The sequence below is a fragment of the Aethalodelphis obliquidens genome, unplaced genomic scaffold (genome assembly GCF_003676395.1).
Source record: "Aethalodelphis obliquidens isolate GAN/ISIS:26980383/991018 unplaced genomic scaffold, ASM367639v1 scaffold61, whole genome shotgun sequence".
NCBI classification, from domain to species: domain Eukaryota; kingdom Metazoa; phylum Chordata; class Mammalia; order Artiodactyla; family Delphinidae; genus Aethalodelphis; species Aethalodelphis obliquidens.
The window spans coordinates 4,855,742-4,876,625 of NW_020838005.1; the positions used below are offsets into that span (position 1 = coordinate 4,855,742).

The 20,884-nt window shown below is 36.0% G+C and overlaps 1 protein-coding gene across 2 annotated transcripts in view; it reads left to right on the forward strand.

Annotated features, from left to right (window-relative positions):
* Nucleotides 1-20,884, forward strand: part of FZD3 (frizzled class receptor 3) — a 93,626-nt gene that overhangs the window by 26,512 nt on the left and 46,230 nt on the right. For both annotated transcript variants that reach the window (XM_027087886.1, XM_027087885.1), the window contains exons 3-4: nt 4,133-4,329; nt 10,398-11,415. In XM_027087886.1, the coding sequence (XP_026943687.1) occupies nt 4,133-4,329; nt 10,398-11,415 (1,215 nt within the window). The remainder of the gene's footprint in view (nt 1-4,132; nt 4,330-10,397; nt 11,416-20,884) is intronic.

A 20,884-nucleotide genomic window follows, 5' to 3' on the forward strand; every position in this document is an offset into this window, starting at 1 on the left:
TTTTTGTGGCTTATTTTAGGACTTACAATATGGCCAGTTTTGGTAAAGATTCCATGTGTATGTTAAATAGGTTCCACTCATTGTTGGGTGCCATGATTATAAATATGTTGTTTAGGTCAAGTTTCTAATTGACTTGTTTAGATTTTCTGTATTCTCATAGAATTTTTGTCTCACTCTTCTTATTGAGAGAAGTGTATCAAACTCACTCTGATTGTGGATTTGTGTATGTCCCATTTTACTTCTGTTTTTTATTAAAATAATTTAAAGCTGTGTTAAGTGGTACATATATGTTTAGATTTACTTTTTAGTCATGGTGAATTGATTCTTTTATTTTGTCTTTAAGAAATGACCTTCTTTATCTCTGGGAACACTCCTTGTCATAAAGTGTAGTCTTGTTTTTGGTTGGTTCTTTCATTGTTTATTGTTTGCCGTCTTTTTAGTTTTAACCTATCTCTATCCTTATATTGAAAAACGTGTCTTTGTAAACGGCATAGGGTTTTTTTTGTTTTGTTTTGATTTTATTTGTACCTAGTCAAACAACTTTACTCTTTTACATAGTCTTTAGGCCATTTATATATAATGCAATTAGTGATGTACTTGGATTAATATCTACTATCTTATTACTTGATTTCAATTTTTCCAAACTGTTTTGTATTCTTTTTTCTCTGCTGTCTTGACTTCTTTTGTATTGTTCTATTTCTCTTTATTACCTTGTTAGTTGTGCATTCTTTTATTGCTTACCCTAGAAATTATATGTACCCTTGACTTATAGTATTATAGTAAAAATAATAACTTCGATCACTCTCCCATTAGTCTTCCTCTGACCCCCATCTTTATCATTTTATTATTACACATATTAATTTACATGTATTTTGTATGTATTTTAAGACATTATTTTCATTTGTTTATTTTTTAAACTTTTCATATTTTTGTCTCTGCATTGGGTTTTTTAAAAAATTATTTTATTTATTTTTGGCTGCGTTGGGTCTTTGTTGCTGCATGCGGGCTTTTTCTAGTTGCAGTGAGCAGGGACCATTCTTCATTGCGGTGCACAGACTTCTCATTGCAGTGCGCGGGCTTCTCATTGCAGTGGCTTCTCTTGTTGCAGAGCATGATCTCTAGGCTCACAGGCTTCAGTAGTTGTGGCTTGCAGACTCCAGAGCGCAGGCCCAGCAGTTGTGGTGCATGGGCTTAGTTGCTCCGCAGCATGTGGGATCTTCCCGGACCAGGGCTTGAACCCATGTCCCCTACATTGGCAGGCGGATTCTTAACCACTGTGCCACCAGGGAAGCCCCCATTATTGTTTGTTTATACAGAGAATATTTATATTTTCCCACATATTCCCCTCTTTTGTTGCTTTTAATTCCTTTTGAATTTTCATCTTAGATTATTTTTCTTTTGTCTTCTAGTGCAGGTTTGCTAGTGACTAGTTTTCTCAGTTTTTTGTCTGTCTGAAGATGTCTTTACTTTGCCTTCACTTATAAAGGGTATTTTTGCTGGCCATAGAGTTATGGTGAGCAGTTGTTTTCTCTCAGCTCTTTAAGTAGTCATTCTGTTGTTTTATAGTATTCGAAAGTCCAACAACAGTTGTTCTGTTGAAGGTAAGGTGTCTTTTTTCCCACTGGCTGCTTTTAAGATGTTTTTCTTTGGTTTTCAGCAATTTAAATGAGATATGCTTAGGTGTCTTTTTTTAATTATATTTATTCTTCTGGGGATTTGCAGAACTTTTTGAATCTGTGGGTTGTTGTCTTTAATCAGTTTTGACAAATCCTTGGCCATCATCTTTTAATATATTGCCTCTGCTCATTCCCTCTTTCCTCTTTTGAGGTTTCAGTTATGCATATTTTAGATTTTTTTCATGTGTTTTACGTGTCTGTTATGCTCTTTTCTGTATTTTTCAGTATTTTTTGATCTGTGTGCTTCTGTTTGGATATTTCCTATTGCCTTGTTTTCCATTCTTCCAGTTCTATCTTCTGACATATCTAATAAGTTCTTAATTTCAGCATTTATGTATTGCACTTATAAAATTTCTCTTTGGTTCCTCTTATGATAGATTCCAATTTTCTGGAATTCTTCATCTTTTATTTTCTTGAACATATTTCTTATATACAGTCTTGTCTACTAAGTCCAATAGCTGGGATTACCAAAACACTGTAATTTTTTCTTTTGTTTTTCAGTCATATGGTCCTGTCTCTTGGAATGCCTAGTATTTTTTATTGAGTAGTAGACATTACAAAATATTGGTGAGCTTCTACATGATGTTATATTACTACTCCAGAGAAAGCTCACCCTTTCTCCTGCTTAGCAGATAAATGGGGGCTGATCACCTTAATTCAGTGAGGGACTGAGCTGAGTTGAGGCTGGGTTTCATTTTTCATAGGTCTCTGCCTCCCTGTCATTTGCCCTTGCTACTGAAGTGTAGTCACTCAGGGGCTTCCAGCTGAGAGTGTGGTATGTTCATTTCCCACTTCCCCTGGCAAGACTTGAACCTCTAATTCATGTTTCCTCATACTGATAAAACTTCCAAAATCTCCACTCTGCTTTTCAGAGCTTTCTTCTTAGCTTCCTAGCCTCCTTCCCTGTGTAGCTTCAGAATTTTCAAATATCTTGAAGGGAAAACTGGCTCTTTGTCAGGCCCAATTCTAGGTACTTCCCCTTTTCACCCATCTGTTCCTTTTGTTTCTCATTTTGTCTGTAGTCTTTTTTTTTTAATTGGAGCATAGTTGATTAACAATGTTGTGTTAGTTTCAGGTGTATAGCAAAGTGATTCAGTTATACATATACATGTATTATTTCTAGTCTTGCAAGACTACCAGAGCTCTGCTGGTTTCTTGGTTCTCTAGCACCAGCCTAGGCTTGATTCTCAGCTTCTTGCCTTATACCCAGATTCAACAGATACCTCCTTGGAAAAGTGGCTGCACTTATCAGGCCACCACTCCATGCTTCCGAGCTCTCTAGATTCTTGGTCTGTCTAGTTCTTTTCCTTCACTACTTCTCTAATAGCTTTAAATAGGTATTTTTAAAACTTTCTTTCCTGTATTTTGAAGTTGTTCTTGATGGAAACATTGATTTAACACAAATTACCTGTTCATACTTGGAAGTGATAGTCACATATAGTTTATTGTTATATATCAGTTATCACATCCATTATAGTTAACTTCTTTGACACCAGTTTCTTTAAGAGACTTGGTTTTCTGACTGTGTTGTGTATAGAAGGACTCTGGAAAATGTTTTATATCGATGTAGAAATAAGTTGATTGAGTCTTAATGGAAAGGCCTGGTGGTGAGAACATCTGTTATCAGTTCAAAATCAGCAGTGACTCTGAAACTGTTATATAAACAAGTGGAAAAGATATTTGGTAGTCAAAAGCCTAGATGCACATTTCTTGGGATAATTGATCTATTCCTATGGTTATAATGATGATTTTAGTATGGTTTTATGTTTGGGGCCACTGTTTTTTCTTTTTGTTTCCTTAATATCAGCTTAACATTGTGAGCTCTGTTTACATCATGTGATTTCAGAGTTGAAAGAACTCCCGTTTTTTAAAAAGAATTTTTTTAATGTACAAAGAAAAAGAAAATGTAAGACCAAAGTGAGATCTCTTACTACCTCCCACCCTCAAAATATGTACTACTGTGTATAACTACTTCTCTTCCTCCCCCACCCTTTCCTTTCACTTCTTGTCCTCTCTCTCTTATTGATACACGTCAATTGAAGAAAATATAGAAATTGAAATACATAAAAAGAAGAAAATTTAAATCCTATCACCAAGCACTAATCACACTTCTGAGCGTTTGACACATATCTTTTGTGGATTTTTCTATGTAAAATGCATCATATTGTTGTTAATGGTTCTCAGCCAGGCCTTTTCATTAATATCACCTGTAACAATTAAAATATGTATAGATTCTGGGATACACCTCATACTTAACCAAATCAGAATCTCCAGGGATAGGGCTAAGAGGGTTTCGTTGAAAAAAACAAACTCCCTCCCCTTTAGAAAATTTTAATTGCCTTCAGAAATCTTCTAAAACAGATTAAAAAAAAAAAGAATATTGCCGTATTATATGTAGAAAACTTTAACTTGTATGCAACTCTTTATCTAATGATTTGATTTTAACTTTCTCCTAGCCATTCCACCCTATGGTGAATTTGGATTGTTCTCGGGATTTCCGGCCATTTCTTTGTGCACTCTACGCTCCTATTTGTATGGAATACGGACGTGTCACACTTCCCTGCCGTAGGCTCTGTCAACGGGCTTACAGTGAGTGTTCGAAGCTCATGGAGATGTTTGGTGTTCCTTGGCCTGAAGATATGGAATGCAGTAGGTGCGAAAATCATAGATTTTCATGGACCATTACTTATGTTGCAGTATATTTAAAATTATTTGTCTTCTGGTTCATCAGTTTTTAAGAACTTTTTTGAAGTGTGTATATTAGTCATAATTGTGAACAGCAGTTTCATGGCCTCAGAGCTGTTCATTTCCTTAGGAATTTGGAAGCACTAAATGAAAAAGGTGGGAAAAGAAAAACATTCTATGAAGAAATTTTTTAAATAATCAAATTAAGAAAAACATAATCAAGATATTGCTTGTTGATTTCTCTCCCTTACAGATTTTTTCTGGTTATAAAAGTAATGCCATTTATTAAAAAATTAGAAAATATAGAGAATATAATCATTTGTTACCTCATTATTAAATATGTTTAATGATTTTAATGGGACTCAAATATCTTTATGATTTAAATGTGTTAATGACTACAGTAGTCCTGTCAGTTCCGTTTTTGTCATGTATTAATATACCCAGACCCAGAAAATGTCAGATACTTTTCAAATCACTTCCAATATATAGATTGTAAGCATTTCCTAAAGGTTTGAGGATATTTACCAGACAGTGTTATAGATTGGTACGAGAGAACATTATTATTAGTAATAACATATACAGTAGTAATACTGTATTTCTTGTATAATAATGTTGTGCCTTTTGTATTCTTAGAGTTTCAAGGATAAAGAATAAGATGAACACTTATATAACTCTTATTACCTAGCTTTGTCCAATCTTACTATTTTGCAATGTTTGTTTCAGATTTTCCTTTTTTTTTTTTTTTTTTTTTTTGGCTGCACCACATGACTTTTGGGATCTTAGATCCCCAACCAGGGATTGAACCCAGGGCCCTGTCAGTGAGAGCACCAAGTCCTAACCACTGGACTGCCAGGGAAGTCCCCAGATTTCTTTTTTTAAGAAATAAAACAGTACAGATAGAGTTGAAGTTTCCTTTCTTAGTACCCATCTTGATTGCATTTCCTTCTTCTCTCCCCAGAGATGAGATAATCATTATGTTGAATTTGTTGTTAATCATTCCTATCTTTGTTTTTATACTCTTACTACATATATACATATCCATAAACAACATTAAATTTTTTTTACATGTATCTGTGTTTATATCTGTAACTCTGGTTCATTCCTCTTAATTGCTGTATAATGGCCAATTGTATTACCATCCTATAGTTATTTAGCCATCTCCTACTGATGGTCATTTAAGTTACTTCTAGGTTTTTGCTATTATGGGCAGTGCTGCACAGAACACTTTTTTCTCCTTCATGTTTAAAATTAATTTGTTTATCATATGACAGTAGCCCTTGGAGACAGGTGAAAGGCACATGTTGTTACTCTCATTTGACAGATGGAAGAACTTAATAAAACATGTATTAGTTACTTGTAGTCAGTTCACTGGCATTTTGCTTTCTCATATTTGTCTGCTCTATTTCCCACCTATTTAACACACTCTCTTATCTACCCCATCAAACCCTTCATCCACTTTCTCCCCAAAACCTGGTAATATTTATAGTCCTGCTTTCAGAAGTTTGTAGATTTCTTGGTATTTATAACAACAGTTATGAATTACCTGGGCAGGAACCCTATTTTATGTTTTTTGTATCTAACTCCTATTGTTTAGTGGTCTTTTTATTTTAATAGGTTTTATACAAGTATAGAAGTGTCATTATGATTTATGTTTATTTGTTTTGATAGGGTTAAATCTGTTTTATGTCCTCAGTATTGCCTGGGATTGTCTAACTCTTAAATTCTGGCAAACCAATCTTTCATAATAACATTTCATTCTTCCACATCTCTCATATCCTTGTTCCTACTGTACCTGTTTTTCAACTTCATGGACACCCTCAGACTTTTGGGTTCTCCCCCACGCCCCTTATAGCTCCCTTCTTGATCTTACTTATTTTCTTACTTAGGTTAAGCTTTGTGGTCCATCACATAAAGTAATACTTTTGCTAGCAGTTTCAACTCATTCCTTCCACTGTACTTGTTCAGATCTCCAGCTCAACTAATTTCTTACAAATTAATTATGCTGCATATTTAATGATTTAAACCATAGCAACTTTTTTTTTTTAACTACCCCAGATCTCTACCATTGTTTTATTATGTTTGCTTTTCACATTTGTCCATCCCTCTATTGATCCATTAATCTACCTTATTCTTTGTATTTCAAAGTAAATTAGAGACAACAGTTATTGCCCTCACAAATATTTTATCAGGTCTTTCACTAACTAGAATTCAACATTTGTCTACAGTTTTTTCTTTCAGTTTAAAACTTTACAAGGAAATGCACAAATCTAAAGATATCTGAGTTTTGACAAGTGCCTGCACCTGAGTAAGCCAAATCCTCAGAAAGATGTAGAACATTATCATTACCATTACCTCATGCCCTCATGCTCCTTGATGGTCAATCCTTGTCTATACCATCCTCTGGAAGAAACTACTGTTTAACATCCTTCCAAAGTATCAATAATTACTTTGTCTATTCTAGAACTTCATACAAATGGAGTCATACAATATGTACTTGTTGTGTAACTCTTCTTTTGCTCAGGTTGAGATTGCCCTTCTTTGCTCTATTTTCAAGACTCATTAATATGTTCTTGTGTTCATCAGTAGTGCTTTTTCTTGCTGAGTAGTCTTCCATTGTATAAATATACTGTATTTTGCTTATCCATTTTCCTATTGATAGACATTTTAAACCATAGCAACTCTATTTGCTCTTTGTCTTTGGTCAGTTTCCAATTTGGTCAACAGGAAAATTTCTGTTCATTCTCCTCAGCACTTATGCCAAATCTATGTCACTCATTTCAAACCCATATTTCACCTTTTTTCTGTATTTGACCCTTATTCCCCTCAACCTTAGCCTGTCCTCCTTTCCTGAAAATCCAGTTAGGCCATTTTGCGTGAACTGTTGTGGTCTGCTACATCTCAGACCAGCCCTTTTCAATTTCTTTTCTTGCATCCTCTTCCTCTTTCTGATATTTCTTAGAGTTCTGTTCCTGTTTTTTTTGATTCTGCATGCTTTCCCTGGATAATCCCATCTCACTGATTTTAATTCTTATTCATATGCTGATGGATCCTAAATCTAAATCTGTAGCCTTGGCGTCTTTCTGCTGAGTTCCAAATCTGCATATCCAGCAGCCACTGGTAACCTGAATTTGTCTCAAATACCTCAATTTTAACATGTCGAAAATTGATTTTACTCCTTGCTCATTTTTTTTATTCCTGGAAGGCATAGTCCTCCTTCATTGACCTAAGCTCCCACATCCAGTCAGTTATAAATTCTGTTGCTTTTATCTAAATAATTTCATAGCTGTCTCATTCTCACTGCCTTATCTGGTTTTAGTTATGGCTCAACTGATATCTCTGCTCTCATTTTTGCCCAGCTCAAGTGTCTTCCACACTCCTTCTAGTCATCTTTCTAATTACTTGGTGAGGGCTATATGAATATATTTATTCAACTATATGAGGGCTATATGATAAATTTATTCAATTTATCATCAATTCAGCAAATATTAATTGGATGTCTTCTGTGTGCTAGACACTATTCTAGATAGCGAAGGTGAGTAGTGAACAAAACGTAGTCTCTGTTCTTATGGAGCTAAAATTCTAGTTGTGGTGGTAGTAGTAGGAGATAAATAAATAGATAATGTCAGATGGTCATGAATGTTAATAAGAAAGAATAGAGTTAGGTGATAGTGATACAATATGGGAAAGCAGAAGGACTCTATTTTCTATGGAGATGTTGAGGAAGTCCTTTTCAATAAGGAGGCAGTGAGACAGGAATCTGAATGAAATGAGAGAACAGGTTATATAGATATCTAGGGAAGAACAGTCCAGGCAGAAGAAGCAGAGCAACAAGTGCAAAGGCTCTGAAGTGGAAGCATGCTGGTATATTCACAGGACACCAAAGAGGCTGGAGCCAAGTGAGTAAGGGAGAAGAGAAGGAAATAAGATCAGAAAAGGACTGGGGGTGGGTCTTTAGAGCTCTCTTACGGAATTTGGATTTGACTGAGTGAGAAGGGAAGCCATTAGAATTTTGAGCAGAAGAGACATGATCATGAACACAGGAGTGACATGTCTTTACAGGCTCACTCTGGCTCTTGTGTGGAGTTGGAGATAAACTGGAAACCACTCCAGAAGTCCAGGGATGAGGTACTAATGGCTCAGACTGGGTGGCCCCAGTAGATGAAATGGAAAGTGGTCAGATTCTGGAAACATCGCAAAGTAGAATGACAGGAAGTGCTGGTAGGTTGTGAGGTGGATATGAGGGAGAAGGGATTTCAAGGAGGACTGTAAGGTTTTTGGCCTGAGCGACTAGAAGAATGGAATTACCATTTGTGGAAATGGAGAAACTAAGGAGTGGAAATCAAGAGTTTGGTTTTGGGAGGGTTAAAGAGTGAGGGGTGTGTATATGGTGAATTGGCAGTTGGATATACAGATACAGCCATTGATATATTTATATCAATGTTTATACATACATACATACACACACATGCACATATATTTCTGGAATGTGCTTACCTCTCTAAACCTTATCTCCTGTCACAATTCATGCACTCCTAATGCCCCAGCAATGCTAAACACACCCTGTTCAAACCTCCGTGCCTTTGTTCCCGTTTCTTGCTAGAATACTGATTGGCATACTGCCAATACTGGCAAATACTGATTCAGAGATCCTGTGTTGAGGGTCTTACTCTATGAAGTCTTTCATAACCTCTTCCCCTGAAATAATTAATCCTTCTTTATATCATTTTTATATTTTATATAAGTTTTGATTGCTTCATATATCACACTGCTGTATTTTGTGTTGTGTTTACAAGTTTTTGCCTCCTTTTGGACTCAAGGATAGAGATCCTGGGTTTTGGGGTCTTTTTCTGTTAAAGCCCTGGCATACTGTAGAATTCCAGTAAATGCCTGCATGCAGTAAGTTTCTGTCATTTGGCTTTATAATCCAAGCCCTGTGAAGAAAATGGTTTGTATTAGAAAATAAAAGATTAATCAGCTTCAGTGTAAGGTTATACATATATATGGCAAACTTAATATCAGTGATAGTTTCTTGGAAACTATTTGATGCATATAACTGCTAAATATCTAGTTGGTGGGAGTCTGAAGGCTTAGAAACTGATGCTGGCAAGAAAATTGAAGATGCAGGAAGTTCATGAGAATAGTACTCTCAATAGTGTATGTCTGCAGCACAGCCCTGTTTTTTCTGTACTATGGTTATGACGCTTTCTCAAGTCTGGAAAATTGTCAAAATGCAGATTTCTTTGGCCCTAACACAGGCATACTGAAATAAGATTTGAGGTGGTGAGGACCAAGAATTTGTATTTTAAAATGACCTTAAGTTTTTCTCATGCACGTCAGTGTTTGAGAATAACTGGAATAGAGAATGCAGTGGATTGGAGAGACATTAGTAGTGGTAGGAAAGAACTAGTTGACATTAGAGACCTTAGGAGGACTTTAATTAACCAATATGGTAAGCAGAGAGTGAATTTTAAATGGGAAGAAAAGATCTAAAACTAAGCCACTTGTAAGGATTTTTAGTGCTAATCTAACTCAAAACACTTTGGGCCATGCAATTAGGGAAGATTTTTAACACTTATTTTTAAGAAAGTTCTATTTGAGTCTAGGGTAAATTGAGGACTATATTGTAATTAAACTTTAGAAAGAAGTAACTTTTAGCTACTATTCTGTTGGAGCTTTTTTTTAATGTATATTATATATATATTTTTTTAATTTATATTTTGAAATCTTACTCTAAACTGTGTGTCCTAAATAAATAGTATGTAAATACACTATTTATTGATGGCTATGCCTGACTACTTTAATAAAGAGTAATCTTTTTGAAGCCAAAACAAAATTAAGTATAAATTTTTCATTTTTTTTTGTCAGTGTAAAATCTAGTTTTATGACCCACAAACAAAATATGACCATTTGCATTATTTCTTCCACTTAATTGTAATGTGCTCCAAGGACATAAGAATACACCACAGGTGCTAAATTTGGAAATCCAGATCATTAGGTTCCCAATAAGTAAAAATGGTTCTCGTCTTGTATTTTTAGGTTCCCAGATTGTGATGAGCCGTATCCTCGACTTGTGGATCTGAATTTAGCTGGAGATCCTACTGAAGGAGCCCCAGTGGCAGTGCAGAGGGACTATGGTTTTTGGTGTCCCCGAGAGTTGAAAATTGATCCTGATCTTGGCTATTCTTTTTTGCACGTGCGTGATTGTTCACCTCCTTGTCCAAATATGTACTTTAGGAGAGAAGAACTTTCATTTGCTCGATATTTCATAGGATTGATTTCAATCATTTGCCTCTCTGCCACATTATTTACTTTTTTAACTTTTTTGATTGATGTCACAAGATTCCGTTATCCTGAAAGACCTATTATATTTTATGCAGTCTGCTACATGATGGTATCGTTAATTTTCTTTATTGGGTTTTTGCTTGAGGACCGAGTAGCCTGCAATGCATCTAGCCCTGCACAATATAAGGCTTCCACAGTGACACAAGGATCTCATAATAAAGCCTGTACCATGCTTTTTATGGTACTCTATTTTTTTACTATGGCTGGCAGCGTTTGGTGGGTAATTCTTACCATCACGTGGTTCTTGGCAGCTGTGCCAAAGTGGGGTAGTGAAGCTATTGAGAAGAAGGCATTGCTATTTCACGCCAGCGCGTGGGGCATCCCTGGAACTCTAACTATCATCCTTTTAGCGATGAATAAAATTGAAGGTGACAATATCAGTGGCGTGTGTTTTGTTGGCCTCTACGATGTTGATTCATTGAGGTATTTTGTTCTTGCACCCCTCTGCCTGTATGTGGTAGTTGGGGTTTCACTTCTCTTAGCCGGCATCATATCCCTAAACAGAGTTCGAATTGAGATTCCATTAGAAAAGGAGAACCAAGATAAACTGGTGAAGTTTATGATCCGGATTGGTGTTTTCAGCATTCTTTATCTTGTACCACTCTTGGTTGTAATTGGATGCTACTTTTATGAGCAAGCTTACCGTGGCATCTGGGAAACAACATGGATACAAGAACGCTGCAGAGAATATCACATTCCATGTCCATATCAGGTAAGGGAAACCTTGTTCTAAATTTCAGAATATGTGACAGTGAAAAGAGCTAATCTTAGCTAATTGTTTTTTTGTTGTTGTTATTTTGTCTTTTTTTAACTCTTCATGAACGACCTGTACATTAAAATTTTAAAGTGAAGATAATGAACAAATTTACTGTAGTAAGAATGTCATACACATGTTTCTATAAACATTTTCCTTTTAAAAGATGACTTTTACAAGTCCAAGCTGTGGGCTTTTAAGCACTTTACTTCTGTTATCCCAAAATAGTTGCTTGTTGATTATTTAGAAGTCTGCAGGTTTGAGGGGAAGTTGTTGATTAAAAGGCAGTGTCTTTCTGTGGAAATTTTACTGATATTCAGAATAAGGATTGTTTTAACAGTTTTGCAAAAAAAAAAAAAAAATAGGACACAGTTGTACAAACAAATTCATCTCTTAAATAGTCTTGGTTTTTCTTTTTGGCATACTGAAGTGTTTTACCTTTGAGTTTAAAGAGATCAAATAATCATAGAATCATAGAATTTTAGATCTAGAGAGGACTTTAGAGATCATTTATTCAGGTTCCCTCTATAATTTAGAGTTCTTAAACATCTGTCTCATTTGAGGCTTAGAATTACTAAGTGACTTGTTCACACTCCGCTTGGATTTAGTTCTAGGAGAGGAGTGGAACAAGGAAAGCAGTTTAGAGGGATTGATGCTAAGTATTTATCTCTCTCATCTTAAAACCTCTCTAGAACCTATGCTCCTAGCTATTACCCTCTCTTCTTTCTTTTAAGACAAGTTTTCTTGAAAGAATTGCCTCCACTTGGTGTCTCATGTTCATTATGCTCCAGCTTCCCTGTTCTCAAAGTGCACCAGCCACCCTTTCATCTCCCCCAACCCTTACGTTTCTCTAATACCTTTTAAATACCTTTATTAAAGTACTTATGCATTATAGATAACTTACGTTTACTTGTCTCTTTTCCCTACTAGACAGTGAACTCTTTGAAAGCAAGAACTTCTTTTTCATATTTTTTGAAAGCACGTTCTGTAGGTTAGTAGATGATGGCATTGAGAATGTGAATGTGTAGATTGAGAAGCAAAGACTTTTTAAAAATAAATTTATTTATTTCATTTATTTATTTTTGGCTGTGTTGGGTCTTTGTTGCTGCACGCGCGCCTTCTGTTGTGACAAGCAGGGGCTACTCTTCGTTGCGGTGCACAGGCTTCTCATTGCGGTGGCTTCTTTTGTTGCGGAGCACGGGCTCTAGGCTCGTGGGCTCAGTACTTGTGGCTTGCAGGCTCTAGACCCGCAGGCTCAGTAGTTGTGGCGCACGGGCTTAGTTGCTTCATGGCATGTGGGATCTCCCTGGACCAGGGTTCAAACCCGTGTCCCCTGCGTTGGTGGGCAGATTCTTAACCACTGCACCACCAGGGAAGTTCGAAAAGACTTTTTTTTTTAAATACATATATTATTTTTATAAATTTATTTGTTTTCATTTTTGGCTGTGTTGGGTCTTCTTTGCTGTGCGTGGGCTTTCTCTAGTTGTGGCGAGCGGGGGCCACTCTTCATTGTGGTGCGTGGGCTTCTCATTGTCATGGCTTCTCCTGTCACGGAGAGCACGGGCTCTAGACACACGGGCTTCAGTAGTTGTGGCATGTGGGCTCAGTAGTTGTGGCTCGTAGGCTCTACAGCACAAGCTCAGTAGTTGTGGTGCGTGGGCTTAGTTGCTCTGTGGCATGTGGGATCTTCCCGGACCAGGGATCGAACCTGTGTCCCCTGCATTGGCAGGCAGATTCTTAACCACTGCGCCACCGGGGAGGCCCCGAAAAGACATATTTTAAGAAATGGTAACAGTGGTACTGCAGACAAGGAGTGTGTGATTAGCACATAGTCAATGCTCATAAATATTTGATGACTGAGAATGCCAATTCCCCCTTTTTTATTTTGTGGTATAAATAGTCCAATACAAAATAAATTTTATTGTATAAATATTAGCTACTGGCTTTTAAAAAAACAACTCATAATTGAAAGACCAGAAAAAATGAATAATTGAAATTGTATTACACTTCTTGACAGAATTACTTATTAAAACTCTTAATGTGAGGTTTCAGACCTGAAGCTAAGTAATCAAATTTTGCCCCTAACGAGAGTGAAAGAGATGGTTGAATTACATTGTGCGCTTCTCAATATAAGGTTTCTAGGATTCCAAATATATATTGTCTTAGGGCTATTGAGCAAATAATGTCTCGCTCTGAAATAATGATCTGAAACATACCAAACCTCAAACATGTAAATTAGTAAATTAGAATAGTTGGGCTGCTGCTATTTTCAAGACATTCCTAGAATTCTTTTAGCATCTTTAGAACCAGTTTGAGTTGCACAAAAATGTGTGTGTATGCATCTCTTTATAGTCATAGGTTAAAAGTGATTTTTTATTTCCAACTTACAGAAATAATGTTGGATTTCCAACATCCTAAAAAGAATAGAGAATGGTATAATAACAGTAGCATAGTTATTAAGCTGTAAAGTCTGGGTTAGGAATACTGGCTTCATATCTAACTCTCATTATTTACTAGTTTTATAACCTTAGATCAGCTTCATCTCTCTCTACTTCAGTTCCTCATCTGTAAAATGAGTAATAGAATCTAATAGTAATGAAAGAGTAATCATATTAGATACAAATAGTAGTAGAATCTGTCTACTAGGGTTGTATTTAGGAGTCTACATGCAAACACTTAGAAGAAGAGTGCCTTCTACATAATGAGTGCTCAAATGTTAGCTCTATTGTTCATTTTTTTAATTTATTGTTGCTACTGTTATTGATATGTATACACACACACATACATACATATATAAATGTTTTTTTAAACCATCCAATACCAAACTTTAGGAAATGCTATATTTGTTTTAAGTTTTTGAGAATATGCATGCCGATATGTGTACCACTAACTTGTCCATTTTAACTGCAGTAATCTAATGTATAAATATACTGCTGTTTGTTCACTCATTATTTTGTTGATGGACAGACATATAGTTTTCAAGTTTTTTTGCTATTGTAATACCTGTCTTCCTTGTACATGACCAAGAATTTCCATGGGCTGTATACCCAAAAGTGTAATTGTGGAATTGTAACATATATGCATCTTCAACTCAAGTGGTTATTTTAATTTACACTCCCAGTATAGAGTATGAATTCCCCATTTCTCCCCATCTTGGTGTTCTCAGGCTTTTAGCTTTTTGCCAACCTTTGAAACAATGTCTCAAGTCTATCATGATTTTTATTTCCCTTATTCCTCATAAGGTTCAGTATGTTTTCATATTTTTATTGGCTATTTGGGGTTTCTCTTCTGTGATTTGCCTGTTTGTTACTGTTGTCCATTGCTCTGTTAGGTTATTTGCCTTTTGTTGTTATTGTTGTTTTAATTCTTTGTCAGTTGTTTGCATTGCAGGTATCTTATTCTGCTCTGTACCTTGTCTTTTCACTTTGTGTTTTCTCTGCCTTTTGTGTTTTAAGAAATCCTTCCCTGCCTCTCAAAGTCATAAAAATGGTCTGCCATATTTTTTCTAGCAGTTTTTAAAATTTGATGTTTTGATTCATAGCTCTAATCCCTTGAAATTTATTTTTATGTATGTTATGAGTAACATAATTTTATTTTTTCATATGAATAAGCAGTATGCTTTTTGCACCATTTATCAAATAGCCCATCTGAACTGTAATGCAACGGCTATAGTATACAAGTTCCATTTTTAGGCTCTCTCTTTTGTGCACTGGTCTGTTTGTATAACCTTGTAACAATTCCACATTTCCTCTACCTTATTCTTCTTCAAAATTATTTTAACCATCTTGGCACTTTTCTATATGAATTTTAGAATAATTTATCCATGAAAAACACTTTGGATTTTTATTGAAATTGTTTTAGGTTTTAAATGAATCTGGGAGAAATTGCTATCTTTGTAATACTGAGTTTTAGTATCTTTTAGTTTCTTTCTTTATGTATGTATTCATTCATTTGTTCATAGGTACCATACAGTTTTTGTTGCAGTTGTGAATGAGGTCTTTTCTGTATTACACTTCTCATTTGGTTATTGCTGGTGTACAAGAATGCCACTGATTTTTGCATATTGACCTTATATTGAGCGTCCCTGCTACACTCTTCCGTTAGTTCTAACTGCATATCGGTTCTCTTAGATATTCTTTGTAGAAATCCTCTTGTCTGCAAATAAGGACAAATTCATATCTTGTTTGCTTTCCAATTCTTATGTTTTATTTAAGATTTTTCCATCTATACTCATGAGTGATATAGATTGTGGTCATTTTGCTTTTCTTGCCCTGTCCTTTTCCTTTTTGGTGTCAAGGTTATAATAGCTTCATAAAATGAGGTTTTTTTCTTCTATTCATTGAAACAGTTTTTACAATAAATAGGGTCTGTCTGTTCTTTGAAAGGGCTGGTATATCCTCCTTAAAAACCCTCTGTTGGGCTTCCCTGGTGGCGCAGTGGTTGAGAGTCCGCCTGCCGATGCAGGGGACATGGGTTCGTGCCCCAGTCCGGGAAGATCCCACATGCCGCGGAGCGGCTAGGCCCGTGAGCCAGGGCCGCTGAGCCTGCGCGTCCGGAGCCTGTGCTCCGCAACGGGAAAGGCCACTGCAGTGAGAGGCCCGCGTACCACACAAAAACAAAAAACCTCTGTCATGGTATCTTTGAAGTAAGAAGAGAGAAGTTTCATCTTTCTCAACTGAAATTCTGCACCCATTAATCAGTAACTCCCCATTCCTCCCTGCCTCCGAGCCTTTGGCAACCATTTTTCTACTTTATGTCTCTATGAATTTGACTACTCTGGGTACCTCATATAAGTGGAACTCAAATACTAGAATTTTTTTTTTTAATAAATTTATTTATTTATTTGTTTTTATTTTGGCTGTATTGGGTCTTCGGTGCTATGCGCGGGCTTTCTCTAGTTGTGGCGAGCGGCATCTACTCTTCGTTGAGGTGCACAGGCTTCTCATTGTCATGGCTTCTCTTGTTGTAGAGCACGGGCTCTAGGAGCGTGGGCTTCCGTAGTTGTGGCACGTGGGCTCAGTAGTTGTGTCTCACAGGCTGTAGAGTGCAAGCTCAGTAGTTGTGGCGCATGGGCTTAGTTGGTCCGCGGCATGTGGAATCTTCCTGGGCCAGGGGTTGAACCCGTGTCTCCTGCATTGGCAGGCGGATTCTTAACCACTGTGCCACCAGGGAAGCCTTCAAATACTAGAATTTTAGTACTGACTTTCATTCAGAATTTTACTTTAGGGGAATCTTATATAGACTTTTGAATTGAGCATTAGAGATGTTAAATTTCTATTTGAAGTAATATCCATACATAATTGAACAAGATTTGCTATTACTGAGCATACCTAAAAGAATGCTTAGCAGGTTCTGATGATAATTCCTAATGAGAAGTTTTTAAAATGTGTTAAGCAATGATGTTATACTTGAGGTAGCCTCCTCGGGTGACTTAGAGAACGTAATATTTGAATATATATTCACTTGAAAATCAGTGAGGTTGCTTTATAGTCATTTCTTATAGTACTGAAGCTTTAAAACATTTGAAAAATCAGCTTGTGAGGTAGTTGATCACATTGTTTCAAAATACCAATTGGGTTTAATGTAAATTGCATGTATTTAAGTCCATAATTTGAAGAAAAATGGGCTTGTGTAAAGTATTTTAAAATATTTAAAATGAGTGTCCTTGCTGAAAACAGAAATTTGCTGTTTGGATTTTAAAATACTTTATACCAACTGTTTTTTCAAGAACAGTCTATTTAAAAAGTGCATATTAAATGAAACTTAAGACAGTAATATTTAATGCTTATATCAAGAATTAATTGTGAAATATAGCTTGAGTTTTCAGAATAATGTATATTTCACAGTTTAAAATCAGTAACGTTTATTCCTAGACTGTGTTTCATTTTATATGTTAATCATTTATTTATGTATTTATTTATTTTTATGTATTATTTAAATAACACATTAATAATTTTCCAGGTACTTAGCGTTCTTTTTCTCTTTTTTCTTTAAAAGTAATTCCCTTTATTTATTCAGGGGCTTCTAAGAGGCTCAAAGCATTTTATGAAAGAGTTTACAAGTTTCAAAGTTTGTTGATATTTCTGGAAAACCATTCACATGTAAAATACTGGTTAAAAACATGAGCTTTGAAGTCCTGTCTCTAACACTCTGAGCCTCAGTTTCCTCGTGTAAAATGTAGGAAATAATATGTTAAATATAGTAATATCTACCTCATGGGTGGCAGAGAAGATTAAATGAGAAAATAAACTTAAACCTCCTACTAGAGAGCCTTGCACAAAGAAAAATTTCAGTATTCTGTTGTTACAAGTACATAATTCCTGAGGTTTAAAAAAGGATTGTTCTTAAACTCTGTACTAGAATCATCATTTTTTTTTTAAACATTGATTTTCAAAAAAACATGTTTCCTTTCCTAAAGTGCCCCTTCATTTTTTTTCCATCTCTTTTCATCCATCTTATCCAATGCTGTATATCTCAAGGAATTTTGATACTAGAACCTGTGTTTCAAAATATAAATAAATGTGTTAGCATAATAGAAGCAGCCTAGCTAAGACTGTCAAATTCACATTAGAGCCATTTGTAGAATTAAAAAAACATTATTTGTGTAGAAAACAAACAAAAAAACATTATTTGTATTCTTTCAGCCACACAAGGCAACCCATCTGTTGTTTATCTAATCTTGATTCAGAAACGTACAAAAATAGCAGAATAACATCAAATCTAACTTAACAATTTTAGCTTCATTTTCTGATAAGAGTGTTTCCCTTTTCCAGACAATTCCAAAAGGAATCAGCATTGTTTATGAAAGGACAATAAGGAAATGGGTGTGTTTTGCAGTTCCAACATTACTGACAACAAATAATTCTGTATAAAATACATAGTACATACTACTAATCTTTTTTTATGCTACTAATCTTTAAAGTGGTAAATATCCTGCCTGTGACTTCCTAGCACCAAATTAATTTTTCCTCAAAATTTTTTAGTGTCTGTAATAGAGGGAAAGAGTGAGAATTCCTGAAAAAATATTCTAAGTCTCTTGTAGGAAAATATTTTAAAATAATATATTTTAGAAATATAGAATATTAACGAAATTTATTTAAAAAACTATTCATACTATTATGTACAGGTTGTAAAATGCTGTCAAATGGCACTTTGGGATAATTTTTTTTTTTTTTTTTTTTTTGCGGTACACAGGCCTCTCACTGTTGTGGCCTCTCCCATTGCACAGCACAGGCTCAGCGGCCATGGCTCACGGGCCCAGCCGCTCCACGGCATGTGGGATCTTCCTGGACCGGGGCACGAACCCGCATCCCCTGAATTGGCAGGTGGACTCTCAACCACTGCGCCACCAGGGAAGCCCAAATATTAATATTTTAAAACATACAAGTTGCTATTATCTTGGCGTCTGCTAAACAGAATAAATAGCCTAAGCCATGAGTTCAATTTAAGTCTTAACTGCAGATATATCTGGTATAAAATGGTTTACACATGTTTAGAAAAAAATTCAGTGTACTTGCCACAGTGTACAGCAGGGCACAGCAGACTTCCTCTGTAAGGTCATATAGTAAATATTTTAGGCTTTGCCAGCCGTGTGGTTTTTGTCGGAACTACTCAGCTCTGCTGGTGTAATGCACAAGCAGCCATAGGCAATATGTAAACAAATGGAAGTATTCCAATAAAGCTTTGTTTACAGTAATGTAATTGGGGCAAATTTGGTTTGTAGGTTGTAGTTTGCCAACCCGTGAACTACAGCAAGCATTATTCTCTATCACCTTTGAGAATTCCTTCATAACAGTGGTTCTCTATCACCTTTGAGAATTCTTTCATAACCTCTGGCACTTTTCTGTCCCATGGAAATTGTCACTGTTTCATTCTCGTTACTGAGTTTTGAGGATCATCATTTTACTGTATCACATAATGGTATTAAAAATATTCAATAAAATCTGGTATTATATCATGATAATAAAATAAATTCTAGTACATCACTATAATAAAGACATGCCAATAAATCTTATTTACAGTTGTCTTTGAAGTCATCACCACACCAGTTTAAAGAAATAATTTGAGTAGTTTATGGGAATAGTAAAATAGAAGCAATAATCCGAGAAGCTTCTAGTTATTATGTTCTATGTATCAGGTCCTGTACTTAGCAAATTTATACACATTATTTCCTTTAATCCTAACAGTAGCGCACTAAGTTAGATTGTATTCAGTTTTATAAATGAGGAACTGAGTCTCATAATTATATACAACCTATCCAGATTCGTTTTGTTTTTTTTTTTTTTGGCTGTGTTGGGTCTTCGTTGCTGCGTGCAGGCTTTCTCTAGTTGCAGCGAGTGGGGGCTACTCTTTGTTGCGGTGTGCGGGCTTCTCATTGTGGTGGCTTCTCTTGTTGTAGAGCATGGGCTCTAGGCGTGTGGGCTTCAGTAGTTGTGGTACGCAGGCTCAGTAGTTGTGGCCCATGGGCTTAGCTGCTCCGTGGCATGTGGGATCTTCCCGGACCAGGGCTCGAACCCGTGTCCCCTGCATTGGCAGGCGGATTCTTAACCGCTGCACCACCAGGGAAGCCCCAACCTATCCAAATTCTTACAGTAAGTGCTAGAGCTGGGGTGTGAATTGTATTTCTGATTCCAGAGACTACTAACCACCTACCTGATCATGTCAAATGTGAAATCTTCCATTTTATTTCCTCTACTGAATCACAAACATTCTGTCAGTGACTTTTTAAGCTGTGTTAAGGTCATTGAGTTCATTAATATTGTAAGTTCGCTGAAGAAAGAGCTAAGAAGTTTGTCTTAAAGTAGAACATTAAGAAAATAATAAAATACACTCAGGTTTCTTCAGACAATATGACTTCTGACAATAAGTCTGAATAGGAGCATCAACAATTAAAGTCTGAACCAGTAAAATCTGGAAAGAACACACTCTTTGAGGCATCACAGGTCTTACATACTCTTTGGGAAGATCTCCAAAGAGTCCTCCAGTTCAAAAATTATTATGAATTGGAACCAGCACAATAAGGAGCTAGGGCTCGTCAAACAGAGTCAATTAGGTGGATGAGACGGGAAAGGTAACTGAAGTGTGTTTGCTAACGGTGGCGGAAGTTGAGACTTGGGCCAGCTGGGAAGTTGAGAAAGGGAGCCAGAACTCCCTTGCTAGCCTAAATCATCAGAGCCATAGGCTGAAGTCTTTGCAGGTTAGTTGTACCTACTGGCAATCAGCTGGAACAAATTCTTTCTCCAGGATTCCCACTGACTGATTAACCAAATAGCTCACAAAATAAAGACACCAAACACATGAGAAAACAAGCCACTATGACTGAGAGTCATTGGATATAGCAACATCAAACTTAGAACTGTAGATACTGAAATTGTCAAAACTGAGTAATAGATAAGTGTGTAACATTTATGGAAATAACAGATACAGT